The 12,074-nt window shown below is 43.4% G+C and overlaps 1 protein-coding gene across 1 annotated transcript; it reads right to left on the bottom strand.

Moving 5' to 3' along the window:
- Positions 1-336: 336 nt before the first annotated feature.
- On the bottom strand, positions 337-2,459 carry HCAR2 (hydroxycarboxylic acid receptor 2). The gene has a single exon (XM_015063799.3). It carries the CDS (start codon positions 2,320-2,322, stop codon positions 1,231-1,233), a length of 1,092 nt encoding a protein of 363 aa, XP_014919285.1. The 5' UTR covers positions 2,323-2,459; the 3' UTR covers positions 337-1,230.
- Positions 2,460-12,074: the final 9,615 nt, after the last annotated feature.

The following is a 12,074-nucleotide window of genomic DNA, read 5'->3' as shown; positions in this document are numbered from 1 at the left end:
GGAGTCCCCGATTCCTTTTTTTAACACACAAATAGTAACATCAATATTCACCAAACTCTAAGTAAAATGTGCAGTGCTCTTGCAACCCTGTCTGCACCTCCCTTCCCAATTAAATGGTTTTTTATTTATTCCCAGCCCTTTCTCGTCCTTGTCCTAATGCAGGTGTAATTTTCACTTAACTGTCTCTTGGTGCAGTTCAGCGTCCACATCCTTTTCTTACTTTACAGTATTCAGTATTTTTCTACTAGGACACAGTTGACAGCCCATAAAAGTCTCTGCTTAAGTAAGAAGTCCGTTTCTGTGAACCATCATCCGGACACATGCAACACCAGACAGTGTGTCTCACATCCAAGTTTATTGACATGGTAGATTTCCCATAAGGATAGAAACACGAGCAAAGGAACCAGGAGGCACCTTCTCCCTCGGATTGCTGCACAGCATCTCCCTTTTAATGACAAAAGCAAACAGAGGTGGGAAGCGGCTATCTTCTCCAAAGTCTCTAACTGCTCAGCCTTCAAATTAGTGTCAACAAGAAAGGAACGGATTAGCCGAGGGTCGCAACACACACGCCTTTCCTTTTTCTTAGTAAGACTCTTTTGCTCCGTCCCTCCCTGGCTAATCCCTCTCTTCCCACTACTGGAAACTCAGATATTAACCAAAGCTGTGAGTCTCTTTGCCTAGTGCTTTTCTGCTAAAGCTTGGCTGAGAGATGAATCCATGGAATGTAAGTGACCTACTGGCTCGGTTAATGACGCCTGGCCTCCCTTCCGGGGCAATAACTTCCCTCCAGTCACTTAGCTCTGCTTGTCTCAGCTGGAGTCCACCAACAGGCTGGATACCCACTCCCTCCCCAGGACTGAGAACCATCCACATCTCAGGCAAGGGAGGGAAAGAGGTCAGTGAATCACAGGTGCTGATGGGCGTCTCTGTGGCTCCAACTCTACTCAGCAGAAGGTGAGGACAGTTTTGCCGTCTTCGGTCCTGTGAGTGTCAGAGATTGAGCAGAAGTTTCAGAGGCTTTACTCTCTGTTCCCCCCAAGATTCCTCTGCTGACGTTCTGCAACCAGGCAGCCCACTCTGCCACACCACTTCTCTAAGTCTGATTCTCTGAATCTGGAAGTTCCAGGAAACCACAGGCCGGGTCTAACGATGGTACTCTGTGCACCTAGCCAAACCGTTTCTCCAGAGACCTTGGTTCTTGGTAACAATCTCTCTTCTTGGCTCGATTATTTAGCGAGAAGCTGGGGCTGGATAAGATGGGTTCCACGGCTCACTGGGGTTGGCCATTAAAGTGTCTGGAACACTCCTGGTTGTACTCAGATCCCCCGTGAGCTCCATGCTTGTGCTCTGGTTGTTATCTGGCCCTTGTGGTGTCTTCTTCCGCAGGCAGCGGTTGATCAGGGTGGAGAAGAAGTTGGGAAAAGATGGGCTGGAGAAGTAGTACACCAAAGGGTCCAGCATGCTGTTCATGTAGGTGAAGCTGAGGGTGATGAAAAACGCCAGGTCAACCGAGCGATAGACATCACAGTTCTTCGTACCCGTGGTGTGCAAGAGCCAGAAAATGCGTATGCGCACAGCCACGCTGGGCAGGAAGCAGATGATGAAGACAATGGCCACCACCATGATGAAGTTGATGGCCCTCTTGATCTTGGCGTGTCTGTCCATTTGCCTCTGGCGCAGGCTGCAGATGATTCTGGCCGAGCAGAACAGGATGATGCCCAGGGGCAGGATGAACTCCAGGAGGAACATGGCATCGTGCCACCTGAAGGTATGGCAGATGCTAAAGCTGCTGCACAAATTCGCATCTCGATTCCTGATCAACATCTTTTTGTGCAGGAGGTGACCCGTCAGGCCGATGGTGACACCCCACAAGAGGCAGGAAATGATGGCCGCCGTCCGATTGGAGATCTTGTTCAGTGCGTGGTGGGGATGGACCACCCGGAAATACCTGTCCACGGCCACCACGGTGAGGAAGATGATGCTGCCCTGGCGGTTCATGGCCAGCATAAAGAGCATCAGCCTGCAAGGGATGTCCCCAAACTTCCAGTCCCACTTCCTCACGTAGTTGTCCGTCAAGAATGGCAGGCAGATGATCAGGAGAAAGTCGGCCACGGCCAAGTTGAACAGGAAAATCCGGCTGGATTTCCAGGACTTGAGGTGGAAGCAGAAAATCCACAGGGCAAGGCCATTGCCCAGGAGCCCGAACACAAACTCCAGCCCCAGCACTGGTGGCAGCACATTGGCAATGAAGTCATCCCGGAACACACAGCAGTTCTTCTTGTCTATTTCCAGAAAATGCTTCTGCTGCTGGTGCAGGTTCATGAGTGGAGCGAGTCAGTCCTAGGGAGCGCCTCACCTAGCGAATGCCCAAGGAAAGAGGTGTGTGTCTGAGTGGCGAATGTGAGGCTCAGCTCCCGCCTTTATGTCATGTCAGGGTGTTGAAATAGATGACTGAATGGTTACCAGGAAGCTACGAAATCGTTTAAAAAAAAAAAAAAAAAAAAAAGCCAGCAAGGCTCTTATGCAATCTGCTGTTTGCATAAACAAGTAATAAAAATCCCCTGGGCAGACAGGAACCCACAGCTTCCTAAATGTAAAGGATAAGTTTAGGCAAGCCAACTGCCATTTGTGAATTACTGAAACGTGGAAGGCATCCCTTTGGAAGGCTGTGTGCCTACATACTGAGTACTTAACATTAGAGAATTAAATCACTGGCAGCTTGTTGGCTTACATAATGAACAAAACAACAATGGCAATAATAATTTCCTGTGCTAAGCAGCATGGTTTTCCAGAAACGTTAAGAATGAGTACGGGGGTGCCTGGGTGGCTCAGTCGGTTGGGCGTCCAACTTTGGCTCAGGTGATGATCTCTCAGTTTGTGAGTTCGAGCCCTGTTTCAGGCTCTGTGCTGATAGCTCAGAGCCTGGAGCCTGCTTCCGATTCTGTGTTTCCCTCTCTCTCTGACTTGTGCTCTGTCTCTCTCTCTCTCAAAAATAAACATTAAAAAAAAGAATGAGTATGAAGCTTTAGCATGTATATGATTTAAGAAACAGTATCATGCTGGGGTGCCTGGGTGGCTCAGTCGGGTAAGGGTCCAACTCTTGATTTTGGTTCAGGTGATGATCTCATGACTCGTGGGTTCAAGCCCCACATCAGGCTCTGTGCTCAGAGCCTGCTTGGGATGCTCTCTCTGCCCCTCCCCTGCTCCCCTGCTCCATGTGTGTCTCTCTGTCTCTCAAAATAAATAAAGTAAAAAAGAAGAGAAAAGAAAAGAAAGGAAAGAGAAGAAAAGAAAAGAAAGGAAAGGAAAGGAAAGGAAAGGAAAGAAAAGAAAAGAAAAAGAAAAGAAAAAAGAAAAGAAAACAGTAGCATGCATATAATTTCTTTGGAAATACCAAGAAGACAGTAATTATCTATTTTACAAAGACCGATGTGTTGCTTTTCATGTTTCCCTGCCACCTTCTCTGCAGAAACACGGATTGCTTTTCCACACCAGAACTTTGCAATTAATCTCTAGTTGGGAAGTGAAGGGGGGCGGAGGGGAAAGATACTTGAGAACAGCATACAATTTCATAAGATGTTTGAAAACTTGAACCTAGTTTGGATTGCCAGCGATATGTTACAATAAAGCTGGGGTGTTTGTTTGTGTTGGATTTTGATAGGCTTCTGTGCTTGAATAAGTGATTTATTTTTAAGTACATGATTTTTAAAAATCAGTAAGTTATTTTTTAGAGTTTTGGATTCATAGCAAAATTGAGCAGAAGGTACAGAGAGTTCCTGTGTCTCTCTGTCCCTACACACTCACAGCCTCCCCCTACTAAGTGCATGATATTTGAAAAGCCTCCATTTTTGGAAAATTAAATGTACAGCAATGGGACCTACGAGGACTTTGAACCCTGCCTCATAGCGGGTCACTATTTCACACATCATTTCTTTGCTTTTTAGTCTAATTGAGTGAAGCCCCACAGAACATTTCTACCCTTTTTAAAAAAACTTTCTACCCTTTAATATTTTAGTTATGATTCTTGCTGTGCAAGAGGTTCCAAACTGTGCTCCTTCTACTTTGAGTTAAAAATAGGAAATACACGGGGCACCTGGGTGGCTCAGTCAGTTGAGTGTCCGACTTCAGCTCAAGTCATGATCTCGAGGTTCATGGGTTTGAACCTCGTGTTGGGCTCTGTGCTGACAGCTCAGAGCCTGGAGCCTGCTTCAGATTCTGCGTCTCCTTCTCTCTCTGCCCCTCCCCTGCTCATGATCTTTCTTTCTCTCTCAAAAAAATAAATAATCATTAAAAAATAGGAAATTCGCTTCCTTAGATGCATACCTAGTTTCAATAAAAGGGATCTGTGGACTCTTCACAGTAAATTGGAGTCAGGATGCTCTAATATTAGATTCCCATAGGAACCAGAGGACTTGATGATGATGATAATGATGAAGATGATGTTGGCTACACTAATAACGAACTATCCGAAAGAGAAATTAAGAAAACAATCTTATTTACAATCATACTCAAAAAGAATAAAATACCCTAGGATAAATTTAACCAAGAAGGTGAAATACCTATACACCAAAAACTAAGACGTTGATGAAAGACATCGACAAAGACTCAAATAAATGGAAAGATATATTGCATGTTCATGGATTGCAAGAATTAATATTGTTAAAATGTCTATACCCCCCAAGGAGATCTACCGATTTAATGCCATCCCTATCAAAATGCCAATAGCATTTTTTGCAAAAATAGAACAGATAATTCCAAAATGTGTATTGAACCACAAAAGGCCCCAAATAACCAAAACGATGTTTTTAAAAAAGTTTTTATTTATTTATTTTGAGAGAGACAAAGACAGTGCAAGTTCGGGGAGGGGCAGAGACAAAGAGAATCCCAAGTGGACTCTGCACTGCCAGCACAGGCAGAGCCTGATGCGAGGCTCAAACCCACGAAACCATGAGATCGTGACCTAAGGCGAAACCAAGAGTCGGATGCTTAACTGACTGAGCCATCCAGGCTCCTCAGCAATCTTTTCTTTTTTTTTAAGTTTATTTATTTATTTTGAGAGAGAGAGAGTGAGGAAGGGGCACAGAGGGAGAAGGAGAGAATCCCAAGCAGGTTCCACGCTGTGAGCACCGAGCCCAGTTCAGGGCTTGAACCCACAAACTGTGAAATAATGACCTGAGCTGAGATCAAAAGTCAGATGCTTGACTGACTAAGCCACCCAGGAGGCCCAAAACAATCTTGAGAAAAAGAACAAAGCTAGAGTGTTTTCACTCCTGATTTCAAACTATATAACAAAGCTAGAGTAATCAAAACTGTATGGTATTGGCATAAAAACAGACACATAAATCAGTGGAATAGAATAGAGAGCCCAGAAATAAACCCATGAAAATACGGTCAGTTTATTTATGACAAAGGAGCCAAGAATATATAATGGGGAAAGGACAACCTCTTCAATAAATGGTGTTGGGAAGACTGGACAGCCACATCAAAAGAATGAAACACACAAAAATTAACTTAAAACGGATTAAAGACTTGAATGTATGACCTGAAACCATAAAACTCCTGGGCACCTGGGTGCCTCAGTCAGTTGAGTGTTTGACCCTTGATTTTGGCTCAGATCATGATCTCACAGTTGTGGGATTGAGCCCCGAGTCCAGTTCTGCACTGAGCATGAAGCCTACCTGAGATTCTCTCTCTCTCTGTCTCTCTCTCTCTCTCTGCCCCTCCCCACTTACTCTCTAAATGAATAAATGAATGAATGAATGAATGAATAAATAGATGATAGAGGCTCTGAATAGACATTTTCCTAAAGAAGAACGACGAATGACAAACGGGTACATGAAAAGATGTTCAACATTACTAATTAGCAGGGAAATGTAAATCCATACCACGATGAGATATCACCTCACACCTGTTAGAATGGCTATTATCAAGAGAAGAAGACAAGAAATGCAGAGAAAAGGGACCCCTTGTGCACTGTTGGTGGGATGTAGGTTGGTGCAGCCACCATGGAAAACAGTATGGAAGTTTCACAAAAATTAGGAAAAGAAATACTATACAATCCGGCACTTCCACTTCTGGGTATTTATCCAAAGAAAACGAAAACACTAACTTGAAAAGATATCTGCATGCCCATATTCATTGTGGCGTTATTCACAATAGCCAACGTATGGAAAAAAAACCCTGAGTGTTCATAGACGGATGAATGGATAAAAAAAAAGCATGTGTGTAAAAATGGAATATTATTCACCCATAAAAGAGAAGGAAATCTTGGCGTTTGAGGCAACATAGATAGACTTGACAGTATTATGCTAAGGGAAATAAGACAGAAAAAGGCAAATACTGTATGATCTCTCTTGATGAGGAGTCGTTAAAAAAAAAAAGCTCATAGATACAGAGAATAGATTGGTGGTTGCCGGAGGTGGGGCAAAATGTGTGAAGGGAACCAAAAAGTACAACCTCCTGTTATAAAATAAATAAGTCCTGGGATTATAATGTACATTATGGCAACTGTAGCTGATAATACTGTATTGCGTAGTTGAGAGTTGCTTAGAGAGTAAATCTTTTTTTTTTAATTAAAAAAATTTTTAATGTTTATTTATTCTTGAGAGAGAAAGAGACAGAATGAGAGCAGGGAGGGGCAGAGAGATAGAGATAGAGGGAGACAAAATCCAAAGCAGGCTCCGGGCTCCAAGCTGTCAGCACAGAGCCCTACATGGAGTTTGAACTCACAAACCATGATATCATGACCTGAGCTGAAGTTGGACGCTTAACTGATTGAGCCACCCAAGCACCCCAGTAAATCAGTAAATCTTCAAAAAAAAATAATTTTTTTAAAATTTTATTTACTTTGAGAGAGAGAGAGAGAAAGAGCAAGTAAGAGTGAGTGGGGGAGGGGCAGAGAGAGAGGAAGAGAAAATTCCAAGCAGGCTTCGTGCTGACACAGCACAGAGCCCGACGCAGGGCTCAAACTTGTGAAGTATGAGATCATGACCCGAGCCAAAGTCAAGAGTTGGGCGCTTAACCAACTGAGCCACTCAGCCACCCCTAGATAGTAAATCTTAAAAGTCCTCATCACAAGAAAAAAATTCCATCACTACGTATGATGACAGGTTACTGGATTCCTCGTGGTGATCATTTTGCAATATACACAAATATTGAATGATTGATTATGTTGTATGCCTGAAGCCAATATAGGGTTTTATGTTATTTATTCCTCAATTAAAAAAGCAAGAACAAAAAAGGAAAGGTGATGATGTTGGTATCCATATTACAGAGAGCTTCCAATATATACCGGATCCCACGTGCAATGCTTCAAATACACGATGGTGTTTTCCCGTGACTGCAGTCCACAGAGTAGGGACCATTGCTGATTCTGATTTCCAAATGAGGACAGTGAAACTCACAGAGGTTGGAAATGTTTAAGGCTACCCCAGCTAATAAGAGCAGAGCTTTGGGTTTGAATCTGGCACTGGCTTCAAAGCCTGTGTCCCCAACCATGAAACTACACTGCCTCTTATTATATTATTGCCTCGTTTGTAAGGCTGCATTGGATTGAGGTCATATTACGTGGGTGTGTTAAGGCTCCAGTGAAATGGCTGGTATTTACTTCCTGTCCTTGCCGCCTGTGAGTCTCCTGCTTCCTTCTGGGATGAACGTAGATTTGTCGGTGATATTCATAAAGAACCTTGATTAACTTTCTTCACTAAAAGCCAGAAACACCAACTATTGACAATAGTTATCTATTTCTGGGAGCTGAAATTTACTAGGTACCTTCTCTTCCTAAGTTTTACAATTGTACAATATTTGTGGTTTTGGGGACGACTGGGTGGTTCAGTCAGTTGAGCTTCTGGTTCTTGGTTTTGGCTCAGGGCATTGATCTCACTGTCGTGGGATCCGGCCCCATGGCAGGCTTTATGCTGACAGTGTGCAGCCTGCTTGGAATTCTCTCTCTCTCTCTGCCCCTCCTCCCTCTTTCTCTCTCAACAATAAACATTAAAAAAATAATAGTTATGTTTAAAAAAACCAACAGTCATGGATAAAATTATGAGAGAGCAATAAATATTGTTAAGTTTGAAAGAAGAGAAAAGCTGGAGGCCTGGATGCTTGGTCTGGCGTTATCATCAACTACCATGAACCCTCTTACCCTCTGAGTTTCTTCATATATAAATTGAGGGATCAGACAATCTTCCAGCTCATTCTCTGATTGTAACACAAAGTTCACAACGACTCAGACTGAACATAAATTCCGGCCTCCCTGGATTCGGGTGGAATTTCCGGTCTTTCTGCTGTGCCGTGGGCATGTGTCGTCGTGTTTGTGTTCTTCTTTTATGTATTTCTGTTTTTTCTTACTAGCCCATGAGTTGTACAGAAACTTGCTATAATGAATCACTTCACCAGCTAAGGCAGTGATTCCACTGAGTTTTGTGGAAACTCCACTTAAAATCTATGGCTCTCAGAATTGAATCTTTATTCCTAGTTGTCTTATCACAGCTTGGATGAGGGCCGTTGAACTGGACTGAACTTTTTTTTTTTTTAAGTGAAAATGATAATAGCAAGGGGCTTGATCTTGGGCTTGTAAATTCAAGCCCCATGTTGGGTGTAGAGATCGCTTAAAAATAAAATCTTTAAAAAAAATTGCTATCGTTTATCAACTGCCTCCTCTGTGCCAGGCATAGTGCTGAGAGATTCGTGATCTCACTTAATCCTCATGAAAACCCTGTGAATGATGTGTTGTGATTGTCACCATCAGCTCCATATTACAGATTAGGAAACCAAGGCTTAGATTAAGTACCCCACTGTTTGTCTTCAGATTTAGCTGGCATTTCTGTTTTAGTTATCTACTGCTGTGTAGCAAACGACCACAAAATTCAGGGGCTTAAAGCAACCACTGTTGTATTATCTCTCCGGGTCCTGAGTTGACTGGACTCAGCTGGCTAGTTCTTGCGTGGGGGGCAGCTAGGCTCAAGCAGAGCCCTGGGACCCCTGGCCTTCCCTCCCTCTCCATCGAGTCTTGTATCTCCCTACATGGCATCTCCACATGGCCTCTTCGCGTGTTCTTTCCATGGGGTAGGCTGGACTTCTTACGACGCTACTCAAGGCTTCCAAAGAGCAGACGTGCAGACCTTTCTATTGCCTGGCTCGGAAATCTCAGAACATCACCAACCCCACATTTTGGGGGTTAAAGCGTGTCACGGGGGCCGGTCTATATTCCACTGGGAGGGGTCACATGCGGGTGGGACTACAGGAAGCATAGCTCATCGGGGACATTGTGGGAGATGTCCCCCCTCAGATGGTAAATAGCGCTGAGCTGGGACACTTGGCTGGTGGGAAACGAGAGACGCCTGGACCACTAAGGAAGATGAAGGCGAAATTGAGAAGTAGCAAAGAGATAGAGAGGAAGCTGGCCATACTGGCTGACAGAGACATATAAAAAGAAAAAAGAAGAATATTGCAGGGTTTTCAAACATGGTGTTCAATTTCATGTAAAAAAAAAAAAAAAAAAAACCTAAGGGCAAATCAGAATAATCAAATAATCTTGAAAAAGAAGACAAAAGTTGAACTCACACTTCCCAATTCAAATACTTTACAGTCATCAAGACAATGAGTGCTTCTGGCGTAAGAATAGACATGTAGATCAGTGGGGCATGATTGAGGGCCCAGAGATAAGCTTTTGCAATTATGGTCAGCTGATTTTCAACAAGAGTTCTACGATAAATCAGCGGGGAAATGAATAGCCTTTTCAAGAGGTTCTGCTGGGACAACTGAAGAGCCACATGCAGATGAATGAAGTCGGATCCCTTCTTTGCCCGGGACGCAAAAATTAACTCAAAATGGATGACAGACCGAAATGTAAGACAAAAACTCTTAGAAGAAAACCTAAGAGTGAGTCTTCATGATCTTGTCTTAGGCAAAGCCTTCCTCAGTGCAACACCAAACATACCAGCACCAACAACAACATTGATGATTAGACTTCATGGCTTTAAAATTTTTTTTTTTAACATTTATTTATTTTTGAGACAGAGAGACAGAGCATGAACGGGGGAGGGTCAGAGAGAGGGAGACACAGAATCTGAAACAGGCTCCAGGCCCTGAGCTGTCAGCACAGAGCCCGAAGCGGGGCTTGAACTCACAGACCGTGAGATCATGACCTGAGCCAAAGTCGGCCGCTTAACCGACTGAGCCACCCAGGCGCCCCTAGACTTCATGGCTTTAAAAGAGTAAGCCTTGGGGCACCTGGGTGGCTCAGTTGGGTGCCTGGGAGACTTGGGGCTCAGGTCACGATCTCACGGTTCATGAGCCCCACATCCGGCTCTCTGAGCAGAGCCTGCTTCAGAGCCTCTGTCCCCCCACCTCTGCCCCTGCCACACTCACACACTCTCTCTCTCTTAAAAACAAATAAATAAACTTAAAAAAAAAAAAAAACAACAAAAAACAAAGAATGACTGGCATGCTCAACATTTGAAAAAAAATAATAAATAAAAGAGTAAGCCTTGGGATACCTGGGTGGGTTAATCACTGCAGCTTGTGAGTCTTGATCTCTAGGTTGTGAGTTCAAGCTCCACACTGGGTATAGAGATTACTTAAAAATAATAACAGATAAAAATGAAAATAGTAAAAGATCGCTTGGGTGGCTCAGTCGGTTGAACATCTGACTTCAGCTCAGGTCATGATCCCAGGGCTCATGGGTTCGAGCCCCGCCCCCCCCTTGGGCTCTGTGTTGACAGCTGGGAGCCTGGAGCCTGTTTCAGATTCTGGGTCTCTCCCTCTCTCTCTGCCCCTCCCTCACTAGTGCTCTGTCTGTCTCTCAAAAATAAATAAACATTTAAAAACTTTTTTTTTAATAATAAAAGATCTTTAAAAAAAAAAGGCTTGGGGTACCCGGGTGGCTCAGTTGGTTAAGCGTTCGGCTTCGGCTCAGGTCATGATCTCATGGTTCATGGGTCCCAGCCCCGTGTTGGGCTCTGTGCTGACAGCTCAGAGCCTGGAGCCTGCTTCACATTCTGTCTCCCTCCCCTCCCCTGCTTGCACTCTGTCTCTGTCTCTCAAAAATAAACAAACATTAAAACATTTTAAAATAAATAAATAAATTTTTAAAAGGCTTACTCCCTCATCTTTTTCTTAAGATATTTTAATTTTTATTTTTAAGTAATCTCTGCATCCAACATGGGGCTGGAACTCACAACCCTGAGAAGAAGAGTCACATGCTAGGCGCCCCTGTTTGTGTTCCTTAGGAAACAAAAGGCTCTTTTTTTTTTTTTTTTTTTTTTTTAACAAGCAAAGATAAAAATGTTTATTAAACAAACAAAGGCCTGTTGGCAAGAATGTGGAGGAAGGCTTTGTCGGTGGGAATGCAATCTGGTTCAACTTTGTGTTGGGCAATCTGGTGATATCTATCAAGATTATAATGAAAACTCATATAAAAAGAGCTAATGCCAGATAATAGCCAAGAGCTAACGGACAGAGTGTTTGCTCTTCTGTCAGGCACTATTCTGCATGCATTATACATCAAACTCAGTATTCAAAACAACCCTACAGGGCAGGTACAACTCTTATCCCTATCTAATGGGCAAGGAAAGTAAAGCATTGAGACATTAAGTAACTTGTCCGAGGCCACACAGCTAGTAAGTGAAGGAGATAAGATCTGAACCCAGGTCGTCCAGCTCTAGGGTCTATGCTGTGAGCCACGATGTGCATTGTCTCACCCAGTATGCCTGTCCTTTGATCCAATACTTCCCCTGTCTCAGAATCTTCTTCCGAAAACTCTAGCACATGTGCCCAAAGATACATCATTCAGAATATTTACCATAGCATGGTGGCAATAGGGGAAAATTGGAAAGCACTTAAATGTCCATTAAAAGGCCATTGGTTAAATAATCCTTATGTGGTTTGTTTATACAATGAAATGGAGTTAAAAGTGAGATTGATCTCTGTTCTGATGTAGGAAGCTATTCATGACAAAAATAACTTGTAGATCTATTTGTGTATCATGCTTCAGCAAAACAAAACAAGATTTGTTATTTGTGGGCAAGTGTGTTTTTACCCCAAATATTAGTCATCACCTCTAGGAAACGAGA

The sequence above is a fragment of the Acinonyx jubatus genome, chromosome D3 (assembly GCF_027475565.1).
Source record: "Acinonyx jubatus isolate Ajub_Pintada_27869175 chromosome D3, VMU_Ajub_asm_v1.0, whole genome shotgun sequence".
NCBI lineage: Eukaryota > Metazoa > Chordata > Mammalia > Carnivora > Felidae > Acinonyx > Acinonyx jubatus.
The sequence above is the reverse complement of the archived record's forward strand: the minus strand, read 5'-3'. Positions and strand labels throughout refer to the sequence as shown.